The sequence below is a fragment of the Tarenaya hassleriana genome, unplaced genomic scaffold (assembly GCF_000463585.1).
Source record: "Tarenaya hassleriana unplaced genomic scaffold, ASM46358v1 Cleome32, whole genome shotgun sequence".
Lineage (NCBI taxonomy): Eukaryota > Viridiplantae > Streptophyta > Magnoliopsida > Brassicales > Cleomaceae > Tarenaya > Tarenaya hassleriana.
In genome coordinates this window covers 1,053,693-1,069,640 of record NW_010966372.1, presented here as the reverse complement: position 1 = coordinate 1,069,640, position 15,948 = coordinate 1,053,693, and the positions used below count along the sequence as shown (strand labels likewise).

The window sequence follows — 15,948 nt, the reverse complement described above, 5'->3', positions numbered from 1 at the left end:
CTGTAAACCAAAAACGACACAAGATTAGTGAATTCATCCCTTGGTTTCATATATATAGCATGCAAATATATTGAAGTTGGAATCGGGAAGAAACCTGCAGGCGGTCCATTTATATGGGATCTTGGTTATGTTAGCATGAAGAGCTCTCTGAACGTCAGGCCTGTTGTAATATATCTCGGCGTATCTCTCCGTACACGGATCATACCCTGCAAGCTTCTTCATTACCTATCAACAAGAACAGAATCCACCGGTTAGGGCATTTGGCTCGTGTTTTTATGTATTGTTATTAATACACGAAGGAGTGAAGGAGCATATATACAGAGTGGGGAAGGTGGGGGAGACGCATGCTGCGGCGGCCATGGCCGGAGGGGCTTCCGTCGTCAGACTTATTGCAGGGCGGAGCGTAGATATTGTACTGATCGATGTTGCCAAACTCTTGCTCCATTGCGTAAGAATAGAGCGTTTCACACTCGTTGGCCTCTTTCTGACGGCTAAAGTCGCACGTGCTCATCAACTGATGGTACGTCCGGTCGGATATCATTGCATGGCTCCACCAGTAATTCACCGTTCCTAGGTTGTCGTAGTAGTTGTCCGTCACAGCGTTCCCGACCTTAAAAACGACGACATGATAAGCAAATATTCATGAAAAGAATACCCGATATGGATATAGATGAATGGGTTTTGATTAATTTTCACCATGATTCCTTTGAGATTAATGGGGTTCTTGGATCGTTTGTTGTAGATCAAGATTTCACGTGCGAGTTGAGGAACGTAATGGCCGGCGTAGCTCTCGCCGGTAATGTAGATTTCACGGCTTTTATACCGCGGGAAACGATTCAGCCATTGAATGAGAAACTGGAGCGAATCTTTAGCTGCATGCAACGCAACCGGTTAGAGAAAACCGGCGATTGCAGAAGAAGAAGAAGAGCCGGAGAAAATGGGCGTACCGGTACGGAGATCGCCGGTATTGAAGAGATCGGAGGAACGGTTGCTGTAAGAAAACCCGACACCGGCGGGAGTTTCGAGGAACAAGAGATTGGCGAGTGAGTTCCACGCGAACTTGTTCATGTACAGTCCATTTCCTGTCCTGTTTATCCTGAATGGTCCGATCTCTTCTGATGCCCCGTACGCCACCGATGAACATCCCGGTCCTGAACATTTTTTATACCGTTACATTAATATGCTTTTTTTAATCAATAATTGGCAAATAATCCGATACAAGTTGAATGAATTTAAGGAAAGAAGACAAAACGCTGCTATGTGGGGGGCCAACCCAAACTAATGCAATTTTTGGTAGTTGTGTTTTAAATGTATGCTGTCTCAATGCTCCTTCGCTTTCAAAATTATTTTTGTGTCCGGTTTTTTTCATATATATTTATACATATATGGCAACACAATGTGGACAAACTTTTCACATGATTGGATTTATTAAAACTTTGGTTTGTTAATCTTGATTTAGATAAAAGTATTTATTATATACACATTTTAATTTGCATGCATACACTACGATTTCAAAAAATATAAACATTATACGTTTTGAGAAATATCGTCATTGTAATACGCACCATATTAATATTTCATAGTTACAAAAAAAAAATCATTTAATAATGTCAAATATTATCCAAACGAAACATGTGGTCGCATAAATATTCAATGTTCGGTCTACATTAGCAGTTAGGACATCAATCACATGCTTCCATAGGCCAATAAAAATTGCTATGTATTTATATTTAACAAAAAAAACAAGTATTTAGCATATATGATAGAGATGATTATAGGATTTAAAAACGTGTTAACATGATGAAAAACAGGGTTTAAACGTTATATAATAGGGGTACATTAGCCATTAATTAAGAGTATTTAACAAAAAAAAATATGATTAAGCAACTAATTAAGAAATAGGAGTTAAATAATATATATATATATATATATGCTACCTCCGTTGAGCCAAACGACAAGAGGTTTGGAGGAAGGAAGAAGAGAAGCTTCGGTAAGCCAATAGAAGAGAGCTCTTCCGGCGACTACGTCGACAGTGACGTAGCCGGAGTATTGCTCGAACGTGACGTCGGGTTGCCCGGGAAGTGACGTAATCCTGTCCGCCTCCGCCGCTTCTTCGCCTCGTTGACTTCGTGCCCGAGAGGTTATTACCATGATGGCCAAGAGAGTGACCGAAATTACCCGTTTTGCCATCGCCATGGCAGAGACTCGAGAGAACAAAAAATGTAGAAAACAAAAAAAAGAATGAAGAGAGAAAAGTCTCTCTCTCTGTTGTGTGTCTCCGTTTGATTCGCAGCTTTCGCTTCACTCTTAAATAGAGAGAGAGAGAGAGTCATATGTGTGTAAATAAACAATTATTTGTGAGAAAAGTAAAAATAAAATGTAATAATATAGAGAAAAGATGGTTAAAAATGGACCGAAGATGTAAAATTAAATGGCACCGAAGACCCACCAATCCGATTGGCGGTAGTATCAGAATCATGACACAACTCTTCCAAAAATTTATACATACGGCAGAGCATTTAAACGCATACGTATACACGTATATATACGTCTGTATGTATCTTCACGGAATTACGATGACATTGGCGTATTCCTGATATTATTATGTCTTCCTTTTTTTTAAAAAAAAAATTGGTAAACAAATATACAAGTTTGACCATCTTTTCACGTAGCCATCATAGGAAACGTCCCTTTTAATATTCACTGATATTTTAATATATATATATATATATATATGAAAAATGACAAATGTATATCAATAAGCTACTTTATAAAAGGACCCCCAAGCCTTTTCATTGGAGAAACAAAACTTCCATGCCCTTTATAAAAAAAATGTTTTTTTAAAATATATTGTATTTTTTCGTATTATTATTTTCATAATTTCCCACATATTTCTAAACGAATCGAACACTCATGCTCGTTAGATGAACTCCTAAAGCAGGTTCTTGCACATACGTTATCCATATATCCGTTAATATAGTTATACCCTCGAACCATCAAATATTATAAGTACGTCTCATATATATAAACACAAGGAATAATTTTTAAATTAATAATAATAATCGAAACACGTGGCTATGTATGTTATATCTTGACGTGCACGCGAGGTGGTGAAAAATCCACTCAATACGTCACCACATTTACTCGCATTGACTCCATCTCTACTGCTCTCCTCTGTTGGTTCGTGGTAATTCCACATTTTTTTTTAAATTTTATTTCCAATATAATAGATGATTAAACTATATATATATATATATATATGAAATAAAGATTCTGTATAATCTTATGATAATATTCGATTTTTTTGGTTCGTACGACTATGGACAGTTCTTTTGTGTGTTTTTTTGGCATACTTTGATACAGATTTCATATTTGGAAACGTCTGACAATTACTTTAGAAGATTCTATTTACTGTGCCTACTAATTTTCTCTTTTTAATTTTCCAAATTTTGTTTCACGATATATTATAAATATACGACCACCAAATAAGGAAAAAAAAAACTGATTTTGGTTTAAAAAAATATTTAATACACACACATATATAAATACATCACGGGGACTATTTCAATTTGTGCCAAAAGTATGAAAACGTATTTTAAATTGCAGCGACGATCGTATTTAATACGTACTGACGGGGTGGTTGGCAAACGTGTACGAAATTTAAAGTACATGGTAACAGTGTCTCTAAATTATTGTAGATTAATATTATGCATTAACGAGAAAATGCAATATGAAACTCGAAATTTTTTAAAAAAGTTTTACTTAAATCGTTATAAAATATGGGAATTATTGTTATTTTATATTTCGCTTGAATTTTTAAGTATGTTGTAAATTTCGTTGAAATAATATTATATATTTCAAATAGATAAAAAAAAAAAAAAGGAACGATATTATCTTATAACTTGAGAGAAAAAGTAAAAAACTTTTAAAAAAAAAATACGTCACATCGAAAGATTAAACTTTTTCAGATATTTATTATTTGTTATTTAATGTCGGGATATTAAAATATTAATGAAAAGAAAAACATGTTGTGTTTTCAAACGCATATTTGATAATAGAAATAGAAACAAGAGTTGCGTCAGAGTAGGTGACAGTCGCACAGTTTCCTTTGATGCTTCCTCCTCTCCTCTATATGGTTCTGCTATTCCTACATGCTGTTCACTTCTCTTCTCTCACCGTCCAATCAGATGTCACCTTTCACGTTTACAAAACATGCGTGACCCCATTGACTCTTTTTTCTTCTTTATATGCAAATTAGTGCTACTAAATCTCTCTGCTTAAAAAGCCTTTAATCTACCCATTATCAATGAACTGTAGACTGTAATTTCCTACCTGAATAAGTGTTTATTGGGTCGAATATAATATATACAAGTTAACCAAAAATAATATAATAAAAAAAATATATATATATATATATATATATATATATATGTGTTATTTGACTTGGGTTTCAGGGGAGGGATAATGGGCCTGGGCTGAAATTATATATGAAATGGGCCTTATTCAATTAGTGAGGCTCTTCCGATCCATCTGAATATGGGCTTTAGGATTGCCACGTGTCGTTAGTATGTGACGATCTCATAACATGATGAATGGTAAACGCATGCATGGTTCGAAAAAACATCTTAACGAATCGAGAATTTATTGTATAAACCATCCCAATTAGGGTATCCCACAAAATCCGATTTATTCCAAATTCGCAGTTGGAAAAAAGACTGAACAAATGGCGATTAGTATATTAATTTCCGGTTATTTTCGAAAATTTATCCGACGATTGTGGTTTTATTTTTTTTAAATTTAAATTCCCGATATTTAATTAATGTTCAGTCTCAGGCTTATTTTGCTATAAATGGCGATTAGCAACAAAAAACAAATTAAGTTGCTTTAATCCAGTTAATAACCTCTGTTTAGCTCAACCTAATCCCCTTAGATTAGCTCTTAATCGTTCCCGCGCATATGTAACCGCCGTCCGAGTAACTAAGACAACGAAACTGTAACCTTCTTCGAGATGGTGTTTTTTTTTTTCCAGTTATAACGGTTGTTTCATTTTTTTTAAAAAAATTGTTCTCAGAATAAAAAATTGTATAAATAAGAACAAATTTCACCCTTTCCCCCCTCTCTTCGAAGATTATAATAAAGATAAAAAAAAAAATCTACTCCTAGCTCTTAATCATTTTCCATTATGGATTATGGAAAAGGGAATCGGAAGGAAGAGGAGATGAAACGATGGGAAGATTCAGATTCGTCGTGTTCGTCAGATTCGTCGGAAGGGCACATCATTCTGGGCAAAAACATTCCTCGTCCGACGACTACTTGCATGTCGGCGGCTCAGGGGGGGAAGAAGAAGAAGAAGAAGGAGCCAGCCGCCGCCACGATCTGCTCTGCGCCGTGTTTATCATCCTCTTCCCAGATTAACCAGTTGATCGGTATGCCCGGTTATGACCCTAACCGGATCCCTGCCTCGGTCTTCTCCGGTAGACCCAGCAATCCGATGGATTGGAGCTTGGCTTCTAATGATTCTTTGTTCAGCATTCATATGGGCAATTTTAGTTTCTCCGGGGACCAGGCTTTGGCCGCACTGGCAAGGTCCGGCGAAAAACAGAAATCCAGTTCCAACCCGGTTCCTCCTTCGGTTAGAGATCCAGACACCTTTGAGGAGATGAAACCTGAATTAACTGACAAGAACATGAAACAAGGGGAGGTATCGGATGATGAAGGCGGGGGTGATGAGGAAATAAGGGAAGAAGAAGGAGACGAGGTTATTGAGCCCGGTAGCGATGACGGGTCAGAGATTTCGGCCGAAACCAACAGGCAAGAAGACGAAGAAGGTGATGATGATGAACAGCAGATGCAAGAACAAGGAGGAGAGAATGAGATCGTGGAGGAAGAAGATGATGACGAGGTGAATGAGAAAAAGCCGACGAATCCAAGTGACGTGACCCACTCTACGAGCATCTCTTGTCGTTCGGACACGAGCAACAACAGCAACTGTTCTTTTGCATTTCCAGTGTACGTGGTTTGACCTACATCAACAATTACGTATCTCACATGCATATATATAAACCCTAAACCCTAAAATTATTTCTTTTTTTTTTTCTTGTTATGGATGGTATAGAATGGAGAGCGAGAACGGAGTGAAAACCCCGTATACGCAAACCCACGTTAATGGTTCCAAGAAAACGCGGCCTCAAAAGGAATTCTCTCAATCGCCATTGCAGCACCAGCACCAGCAAACGCAAACGCAAACGCAGTCGCTTCATCCCCAATCGCAGACGCCAGAGTTGCCTGAGGCGGAACCACATGGGAAACAACGATCAAAAGAGGGTAAAACGCAACCGCTAAAATCTCCTATATTCCGATGGTTCTCCTGCTTCTATTTCCCCCTACGATGTTGTTGATCCACGTAGAAACCCAATAACATACATTAGACAAATTTAAAATTCAGTAATTTCGCACGATCTTATTTATTGATTGTAGAAAAATGCGTACATGTAAACAAGTAGGGGAGCAAAAAGAGGTGTGAATACGCAAAAAGTAGGGATTTTTATTTAAAATAATTGATGATGTATATATTATGTCATGCTGATGTATGCATGTGACTGATTCACCATGCATAATCGATCCATGCATCACATTGATTTTAAATAACATAACACACAAGATATTGTTCACCATAAAGCTAACTTTATTGTTTCATATGATAATTGAAAAAAAATGTTATTATTTTAATTTATTTTCCCTCAAACGTGGCCGATGTGTTTTTGAAACATGAAACACAGCTTGTTTGTACAGTTCGCTGTCGCTGCTTTATCTTGAAATCTTCTATTATTTGTCAAGAAAAAAGGGGTTATGTCCCTTTTTAACTTCAAAAAAAAAAAAAATCCAATGCTAAAAAGAAAGAACGTTCCCAATACAAAACTAACAATTTTTTTTCATATGTATAAGTTTTCTTAAATAAAATAATTATGAATATAGATCAACTTTTCAAAAAAAAAAAAACATTTTCATATAAAACTTTTCAAATTTAATAAAAATATTTTAGCATCCCCGATATTATTTTTTGTATTTATGTCCTCACGTCCTTCAATTAAAAAAAAAAACTTTTTAGATGCATCAACGCGTTAGATTTTTTTTATTTTTTATAATATGATTCGTAATAACTGCATTGAATATAAAATGGCGTGATGAATATCGTAACTCACAATGAATCAATGATTCTCTGATCTCGTCCAAAAACTACAAGACATTGGTTAATGCTGCCGTCATAAATACGATTCTTTTGCATATTCTATCTATTTTATTGGGAATTAAAAAAATGACAAATTTTGTAATTAGCCGAAAATTGCACTAGACACTGAATTTGTATTTATTTTATTTGATTATTAAATTGGGTTTTTGTTTTTACTGTGATCGATGAAGTTGCTTTATTTTCCTAGATAGAAAATGATCCATTAAATTTCACTATCTCACAAGCGTATAAAAAAATTAATGTCCCAAATTCAAAATTCCATGATGGAAAATTCAAAAACAGTAGATTGGGCTGAGAATATTAATTGGAAATTAGTTTAATAATTAGTACCCAATGGGATTATGGGAGTTTAACACAATGGACCCCACGCATCTCCTTCTGGACAAAACCGAATTTAATAATTACTTGTTTTTTTTTTTTCCTTGACAAAAAATATCACCAAACATTTTAGATTTGTGCTGAGAGAAAAAAAAGGGAAGATAGAGAAGGAAAAAACGCGTCTTCCTCAGTCACAGTGTTGACCTCTCTCTCTCTCATCGTCTCTTCCCTTTCTGCTTCCCCTGTCTCTCTCTCCAAGAGCTTCTCGCCATACCCTAAATTAGGGTTAGGGCTAGGGTCTGGGATCATTTTTTTCACGGGAGGAAGAAGGATCTTTCAGTCGACAGTCGGAAATTTGGAGAATTGCGAGGTGGGTTTAGGGTTTTTGACGGAACATTTTGGGGGAAGCTACAGAAAATGGCTTCTTTGCCATCTTCAGTGATCAAATGGCGATTTTTCCGCAGACCCATGTCTTCAAACATGGTACTTTCGGTCTGTTGGCTATGTATCGTAAGTCTTCTCTCCGGCCACGACACGGTCTCGGCGGATTCGGACAAATCGGTTCTGCTCCGGTTCAAGGACTCGGTCTGGGACCCGGACTCGGTACTCGCTAGCTGGCGCGTGGATAGCGCGGATTACTGCTCCTGGTTTGGCGTTTATTGTGATTCGAGCTCACGAGTCGTCGCTCTTAACATCAGCGGCTCTGGGAGCGACAAGGGTAGCTTCGGCGGAAACCGGAACCGTTTCACTTGCAGTGATTTTGGTAAGTTCCCGCTGTATGGGTTTGGTATTAGGAGGGATTGTGCCGGAAGTCGTGGAGTTTTGGCGGGGAATTTGCCTTCTGTAGTCTCTGGTCTCGCAGAGCTTAGGGTTTTGTCGCTTCCCTTCAATGGCTTCCACGGAGAGATTCCTGTTGCAATCTGGGGGATGGTGAAGCTGGAAGTTCTCGATCTGGAAGGGAATCTGGTTTCGGGGTCGTTACCGGCTCAATTTGCTGGGTTACGGGATTTGCGGGTGCTGAATCTAGGGTTCAACAGAATTTCAGGGGAAATACCCGATTCCCTTAAGAGCATGCCAAGATTGGAGATTTTGAACTTGGCTGGAAACAGAGTGAATGGAACTGTTCCCGGCTTTGTCGGGAGATTCAGGATGGTTCACTTGCCATTGAACTGGCTTCACGGTTCTTTGCCGGAAGACATTGGGGATAGCTGTGGGAGGCTTGAGCATTTAGACTTGTCTGGTAATTTCTTCACAGGACGGATTCCACGGAGTTTTGGGAAATGCCATGAGCTAAGGTCATTGCTGCTGTATATGAATTTGCTGGAGGAGACTATCCCAGTCGAACTCGGGAATCTTCAGAAGCTTCAAGTGTTGGATGTTTCGAGGAACAGCCTTAGCGGTCCATTGCCAGTCGAGCTGGGGAACTGCTCGTCTCTGTCTGTGATCGTACTCTCGAATCTGTATAATGTGTATGATGACATTGACAGCGCCAGAGGAGGAGGAGATGGTAATCTTCCACCAGGCTTGGACATGACCTCGATGACAGAAGATTTCAACTTTTTCCAAGGTGGAATCCCGGGAGAAATCGCTAAGCTTCCAAACCTAAGGATATTGTGGGTGCCGAGAGCTACGCTCGAGGGAAGATTGCCGGAAGACTGGGGTTCATGTGACGGTTTGGAGATGGTGAATTTAGGTCAGAACTTCTTCAAAGGTGAGATTCCCTTTGGGCTCAGTTCGTGCAAGAATCTCCGGCTTCTGGATTTGAGCTCGAATATGCTTTCAGGCCAGCTGCTCGACGAGCTCTCGGTTCCCTGTATGAGTGTATTCGATGTAGGCGGGAACAGATTCTCGGGACTGATCCCAGCTTTCGGTAACAGCTCTCGTTGCCCTCCCATCGTTTTCTTTGACGGGTATTCCGTCGAATCTTACGATGATCCATCATCTGTCTATCTCTCCTTCTTCACCCAAAAGGCCCAAGTCGGGAGTTATCTGACGTTTCTTGGAGGCGATGGAGGTCCAGCTGTTTTTCATAATTTTGCAGACAACAACTTCACTGGAACTCTCCGGTCTATTCCCATTGCGAAGGAGCGGTTGGGGAGGCGAGTCTCTTACATATTTTCGGCCGGAGACAATAAATTGTATGGTCAGTTCCCGGGATATTTATTCGACAAGTGCAGCGGACTTGAGGCTCTTTATGTCAATATTAGCTTCAATGAGCTTTCGGGATGGATTCCTGAAGACATCGGCAAAATGTGTGGTTCTCTCAAGCTTCTCGATTTGTCGCTGAATCAGATTTCCGGGTCTATTCCATCTGCTGTTTCCGATCTAGTTTCACTCATTGCTCTTAATCTCAGTTGGAATCAGTTGCAGGACCAGATACCCGAAGAACTCGGGCAGATGAAGGGTTTGACATATCTCTCATTTTCTAATAATAACCTCACAGGACAGATTCCAGCGAGTTTCGGTCAGTTGCAATCTCTGGAAGTTCTCGATCTCTCTTCGAATGATCTTTCAGGTGGCATTCCTCGTGATCTCGTAAACCTGAGAAATCTCTCGGTTCTGCTTCTCAACAACAACAGGCTTTCTGGGCAAATACCTTCGGGTTTTGCGAATGTGACGGCTCTCTCGGTTTTCAACGTTTCATTCAACAATCTGTCGGGACCTGTCCCTTCGACCAATGGATTGACGAAATGCAGCAGTGTTCTTGGAAACCCGTACCTCCGACCTTGCCACGTCTTTTCTCTGACAGTACCGTCCTCGGATCCGCATGGGGCTCTCGGGGATTCTCAAGATTATGCAGCTACCTCACCCGTTGGAAACAGCCCTTCACCCCGAGGGAAGGTCGGTTTCAACTCGATAGAGATCGCTTCCATCGCCTCGGCTTCAGCCATCGTCTCGGTGCTTGTGGCTCTTCTGGTACTGTTCTTCTACACCAGGAAATGGCACCCGAGATCGAAGATCATGGCCACGACCAAGAGAGAAGTCACGGTATTCATGGATGTAGGAGTCCCTTTGACGTACGACATTGTCGTTAGAGCCACTGGAAACTTCAACGCGAGTAACTTGATTGGGAATGGCGGATTCGGAGCTACGTACAAAGCGGAAATTGCTCCTAATGAGTTAGTCGCCATCAAAAGGCTCTCGATTGGACGGTTCCAAGGCATCCAACAGTTCCACGCTGAGATCAAAACCCTAGGAAGGCTCCGACACCAAAATCTCGTCACCCTCATCGGTTACCACGCAAGCGAGACCGAGATGTTCCTCATATACAACTATCTTCCCGGAGGAAATCTTGAGAAATTCATCCAAGAGAGATCGACGAGAGCCGTGGAATGGAGGGTTCTTCACAAGATCGCTCTTGACATAGCCCGAGCCCTCGCGTATCTCCATGACCAATGCGTTCCTCGGGTCCTTCACCGGGACGTTAAGCCGAGCAACATCCTCCTGGACGATGATTACAACGCATATCTGTCGGATTTCGGGTTGGCCAGGCTCCTCGGGACGTCGGAAACCCATGCGACGACGGGAGTGGCGGGTACGTTCGGGTATGTGGCACCGGAGTATGCGATGACGTGCCGGGTTTCGGACAAGGCGGACGTGTACAGTTACGGGGTGGTGCTGCTGGAGCTGCTGTCAGACAAGAAGGCGCTGGACCCGTCGTTCGTGTCGTACGGGAACGGGTTCAACATAGTGCAGTGGGCGTGCATGCTGCTGAGACAGGGGCGAGCGAAGGAGTTTTTCACGGCCGGGCTATGGGACGCTGGCCCGCACGACGATCTCGTCGAGGTTCTTCATTTGGCTGTGGTCTGCACCGTCGATTCTCTCTCGACCAGACCGACGATGAAGCAAGTGGTGCGGCGGCTCAAGCAGCTTCAGCCTCCGTCGTGTTAAAAAAAAGGTTTTTTTTGTTGTCGTTGTTGTGGTTAAATTCGGGGTTTGGTAATGGAGGAAGTAACAGTGTGACTTTGTGTAGTAGGAGGATGGATGGATGGATGGTCCTGTTGTAATTTCAGCGATATGACGAGGACAAAAGAGTCATCGGACCATTGGAGAGAGATAGGGAGAGAGGAGGGGTTTCCACTCTTTTAGGTGAGGAAAAAAATAGGGTATTTTGGAAAATTGAAGTGAAACAAAGATTTAAGAATTGTAGCTATTTATTTTCCACTTGTAAATTTGTGATATATAGATTTTTCTCAAAATGGCTTCTCCCTTTTCCTTTTTTTTTTTAAATTATTTTTTGTTTCAGTCTCTTGTGTTGAATGATTTTATAAAATTGAACAAAATAGTAATAAAATAAAAATATTTATTTAGTTAGAAAGAGGAGGAGGTGTAACAACGATGTGCCTAAGAGGGTTAAGAAGGCGGTTGCCGGCGCGGGAGCCGCCGTGGCAGAGGAACTCGGAGGGGGAGAGGAAGAGGCCGTGGCATACGCACACGATCCTCACATCCTCCCTTCCGCCGAACCAGTAGAGAAAGCCCTCCACTCGCTTGCCGTCGGGCCCCGCCTCCCTCGTCCTCACCATCGGCATCTTCTCCAGAATCTTCCTCGCCCTCCTCCCTTCTCTCTCTTCTTCGCCCTTCCCTGCGTTTTGTTTTGTTACCAAACAATCTCAGTTTTCTGTGTAAAGTGTCAGTCTTTCCAAAATGCGCCAATGTTATATATATACATGCATGTATACTTGAAAAAGTTGGAAACTTTAAGCAGAGGGAAAACATATCTACCATGGATATCATCAGATCCACTGTTACTGCAACCGCCATTGCTACCCCTCGTACCACCATGGCCGTTTCTTTCAATGCTCCGACACTCTCCGCCGTCGTCCTCGTTGTTTCCGACATGGGTATCCTCCCTCGGACGTGGGGGAGTGTCCGATTCCCGAAATGCCCTCGTCTTCTCCGACCTCTTCCTCCTCTCCTCCACCCTCCGCCGCCGCTCCTCCTCCGTCGAATCCACCGGCAGTGACAGCGTCCGAGTCATCTGGAACAGGTCCGAAACCCTTGGAACCATCGGAGGCCGAGTCTCCCCGGCGGTGAAGCCCTCCGGTATGGAAGACGACCGAGTCAAATCGGAACTCTTCCTCTTCCTCGATCCCGGGTCAGTGCCGAATCGTCCGTTCGACGACAGACCTAGACTCAGTTCAATGGCGTCCCCTTCTTCTTCTCCTCCACATCCGTTGGCATTGCCAGGGTTTCTGTAACAGATGTGCTTGTTCGTGACGACGACCCTCTGCAAGCCATTCGCAGGCGGGTTCGGGACTCGCACGACGCCGTTTTTGTTTGCCATCTCCATTAGCCAATTCCGGTGGTAAAACTCCTCTCTTTTTTTTAGTGGGGGGACCAAAAAAAAATTCAGAACTTTAGCTGAGAGAATTCGGAGGAGAATGATAATATTTTTTTTGTTGTGGAGATTTATTTTCATTTCAGGGCGAATTATAGGTTTTGAGAGAGAAAAAAAAAAGTTGTAAAAAGAGTACCATTAATAACCAAAAATACTACAACTTGCAATATTTTACGTCTTCGAGTTTAAATTATTTTAAAAGCATGACTATTGGGACATAATGGTGTATGATCATCCATTAAAATATATGTTAAGTATTGATAATTGCATATGGTGAATATATTGTGTTAATTAATTAAATCGCAATTAATTTCTTCATTATTTTTTAATCTCTCCATGTTAATGATCAAAGACGACGACCACCCACCTCGACACGTGGAAAGGGTAGCGACTGGGTCGCTTAGCGTAGCGGTAGGCTGGTTGTTGATGCGCGATATGACACGTGTCTAATTATCGGAGAGAAGACCCTGACTAATGTACTTCTGCCACGTGGATCCAGCGTGACTGGGCCCTTCATGTGGAAAAATGCACGTTACGGACGACTCCATCTGTATAATAATAATATCACAATTAAATTGGTATCTGATAATACGTTGATTTCTTATTAATTTGTAGAGCTGATGTTTGAACCGGATTTTTTTATTATTTTATTTATTTTCTCTCTCCATGAAGACGAGAGTGGGACCCACAAGGTGGCCAAGTTGCATATATTACATTTATATCCCTTATAAACATATTTCAGCACGTGAAGTTGACTCATGCCACGTGTCGGATGGAAACGACAACACGTGTCGGCTCAGGATTTTTGCTTCTTGACAACAGTAAAGCAAGTGGCCAAGTTGCAGGGCCCAGTGGACTTGGCGAAACATATGCGTGTATGTACAGTTTGGGGTTTTTACAAATATATGGGCCTATGAATCATTTAATGGGCCTTGCATTGGGCCGAGTATTATTATGTACGTGTCATCAAAACTAGAAAAGATTTTTAAGTATATACACAAAAACATTCGATATATATATATGTATGCATGTATGTATAGCTTTTAAGGTGATTGCACGGTCACGGCGTCCCTATCCGCTCCTCCGTGACGTTATTATTCCCCCTTTTCTTCTCTATAAATAACACTCGAAAGTCGAGAAACTGCGCTCTCCCACTCTCGCTCTCCTCCTCTCTCCAGATCGAAGGGTTTAAGCTGGGTTTAAGCGAATTCCAAACCCTAACTTTCTCGGTTTTCTAGTTCCACTCCATTTCTCGGTTCCTCTCTTTCTTTGATCTCGCCATCAATTTGGCTTCTTGTCTAGGGTTTTCACCTGGTTTTGCCGCCGGAGCTCGTTGGTCACTCTTTCTCGCTGTTTCTGCTGCTTTTCGGGTTTTACAATGGAGGAGGCTTCTTCTCTGGTAAGCGCTTGAGCTTTCCTTGATGTAATTTACCCACTATTTTCGGTTTTGCTTTCTTTTGTTCTTGTGGCGACTGAACCCGGCAAGCTTCTAGGGTTTTTGCTGCGGTTGAGTACAATTATTGCTCCGATCAAAATCGATATTTAATTTGGTTTTACTCCCTTGCTTGCTTTTCGCGAGTGGGTTTCTTCGGCTGTCTTTGATGTTTTGCCCTTTCTAATTGCCTTTAGGTGCCGAGAAGAGAATTTCACGGCAAATGAGTTGATATTGTGTTCCCGAGGGATGAGGATATCGTTGGTTTCACTCAAGAGATGGTTCTACATGTTACGTTGGAAAAAGTTGTAAGAGAGATTGAATATGAGCAATGGAGGTGGGGAGAGTGGATGTCAGCAAAGAGAATTACACGTCAAGAGAAAGTTTCACAGAAATGATTTTGCTTATGCAGTCGCAAGATTGGCCGTGGCACAGACGTGCGAGAGCGTTGAGATTAACACATTACAAGAATCACAGGTGCACGAGGGAGTGAGGTTCAATTCTTTTCAAGAGTCTGCTCTTGAAACACTAACTGATGTAGTGGTCCGATATGTCCAGAGCATCGGTAAGACTGCGCTTTTGTATGCTAATATGGCTGGTAGAACAGAAGGTAATGCTTTAGACGTTGTTCAAGCGCTGGAAGATTTAGGCTCTGGGTTGGGTTTTGCCGGTGCTTCTGATATTGACCAATGTCTTACTGATTCAAGCGTAGTAAAGGACTTAATTCGTTATATTGGAGAAGCGGAAGAGATGCCATTTGCGTATTCTCTTCCCTGTTTCCCAATTGATAAAGGGAAAAGACTAGCTCCTAGCTTTTCTGAAATTGGAGCCGAGCCTCCTGAGGAGCATATTCCTGTTTGGCTTCCTGCATTTCCTGAAACCAAGATCCCTATTCAGCCAGAGGTGGGGAATGAGAGAGCTCTTGATGGTGATTCTGGTAAAGCTGAACTGGATATGCAGAGCAAAGAACAGGGATATGCTCATTTAACAATGCAGCGGTCTTCCCGTGGTGATGGGCTAGAATTTCACAAATCTGTTCAAGTGGATGTTGAAAAATCAACAGGAGAAGCGAAAGGTAACCCGTTTCTTGCTTCACCTCTTAGATTTGGGGAGAAGGAAGTATCACTTGTTCTCCGCCCTGCAGAGCTTTCAAATGTAGTAGCTAGCATCAATCACGATCCTAAAATCCATACGTCCAACAATCTCGTTCCATTGCTTGAGGCATTTGCTCCAGCTAATGAGATTGCAGAGAAGAGATCTGAATCTGAGGATGGGGAGAAGAAAGAGCCTGCAAGAACACGGCAGCTGGTGCATTTCAAGATTGGGACTCGGAAGACATCTATGGGTTGGCCAGTAAACCGAAATTTGGAGGACAAGAATAATGAGAAAGTTGCCGCTTGGTTTCGGGATGACGATGAGAAGAACGAGAAGAAGCCAGAAAATGAAGGAAATTTTGAAACGATGACTGAGGGGCTGACTGAGATGTAAAATAGGTATATGTGATTAGGATTTGTACACATTCAAGGAACTATTAGGCGGAATATTTGCTCCCCAGGCATCCAAAGCCAAGATAGTGATAGGTTGCACTGAATACACGTGACTTTTAGGGAA

At 41.5% G+C, this 15,948-nt stretch overlaps 5 protein-coding genes across 6 annotated transcripts in view; 3 read left to right on the top strand and 2 right to left on the bottom strand.

Moving 5' to 3' along the window:
• LOC104820996 (serine carboxypeptidase-like 25) overlaps nucleotides 1–2,291 on the bottom strand; it is a 3,398-nt gene extending 1,107 nt beyond the window's left edge. Inside the window, exons 1-5 of the mRNA XM_010551695.2 lie at nucleotides 1,938–2,291; nucleotides 948–1,151; nucleotides 697–872; nucleotides 320–610; nucleotides 95–225 (exon numbers count right to left, since the gene is read on the bottom strand). Coding sequence (XP_010549997.1) covers nucleotides 95–225; nucleotides 320–610; nucleotides 697–872; nucleotides 948–1,151; nucleotides 1,938–2,196 — 1,061 coding nt within the window. The 5' untranslated portion in view covers nucleotides 2,197–2,291. The remainder of the gene's footprint in view (nucleotides 1–94; nucleotides 226–319; nucleotides 611–696; nucleotides 873–947; nucleotides 1,152–1,937) is intronic.
• Nucleotides 2,292–5,182: 2,891 nt separating this feature from the next.
• On the top strand, nucleotides 5,183–6,022 carry LOC104821167 (retrotransposon-like protein 1). The gene has a single exon (XM_010551965.1). The coding sequence runs from the start codon at nucleotides 5,183–5,185 to the stop codon at nucleotides 6,020–6,022; it is 840 nt and encodes a 279-aa protein (XP_010550267.1).
• Nucleotides 6,023–7,713: 1,691 nt separating this feature from the next.
• LOC104820995 (LRR receptor-like serine/threonine-protein kinase RPK2) lies at nucleotides 7,714–11,778 on the top strand. Of its 2 annotated transcripts, none has more exons than XM_010551694.2 (2): nucleotides 7,714–11,465; nucleotides 11,544–11,778. In XM_010551694.2, the coding sequence occupies exon 1, from the start codon at nucleotides 7,985–7,987 to the stop codon at nucleotides 11,456–11,458; it is 3,474 nt and encodes a 1,157-aa protein (XP_010549996.1). In that variant the 5' UTR covers nucleotides 7,714–7,984; the 3' UTR covers nucleotides 11,459–11,465; nucleotides 11,544–11,778. The 2 variants fall into 2 exon arrangements, with proteins under 2 accessions (XP_010549996.1, XP_010549995.1); XM_010551693.2 differs by having other exon boundaries at nucleotides 11,541–11,778.
• Nucleotides 11,779–11,853: 75 nt separating this feature from the next.
• LOC104820994 (ninja-family protein AFP4) lies at nucleotides 11,854–12,985 on the bottom strand. The gene is made up of 2 exons (XM_010551691.1): nucleotides 12,290–12,985; nucleotides 11,854–12,149 (listed from the first exon to the last, which is right to left on the bottom strand). Exons 1-2 carry the CDS (start codon nucleotides 12,855–12,857, stop codon nucleotides 11,875–11,877), a joined length of 843 nt encoding a protein of 280 aa, XP_010549993.1. The 5' UTR covers nucleotides 12,858–12,985; the 3' UTR covers nucleotides 11,854–11,874.
• Nucleotides 12,986–14,029: 1,044 nt separating this feature from the next.
• LOC104820993 (transcription initiation factor TFIID subunit 8-like) overlaps nucleotides 14,030–15,948 on the top strand; it is a 2,971-nt gene continuing 1,052 nt past the window's right edge. The window contains exons 1-2 of the mRNA XM_010551690.1: nucleotides 14,030–14,304; nucleotides 14,535–15,944. Coding sequence (XP_010549992.1) covers nucleotides 14,662–15,825 — 1,164 coding nt within the window. The 5' untranslated portion in view covers nucleotides 14,030–14,304; nucleotides 14,535–14,661 and the 3' untranslated portion in view covers nucleotides 15,826–15,944. The remainder of the gene's footprint in view (nucleotides 14,305–14,534; nucleotides 15,945–15,948) is intronic.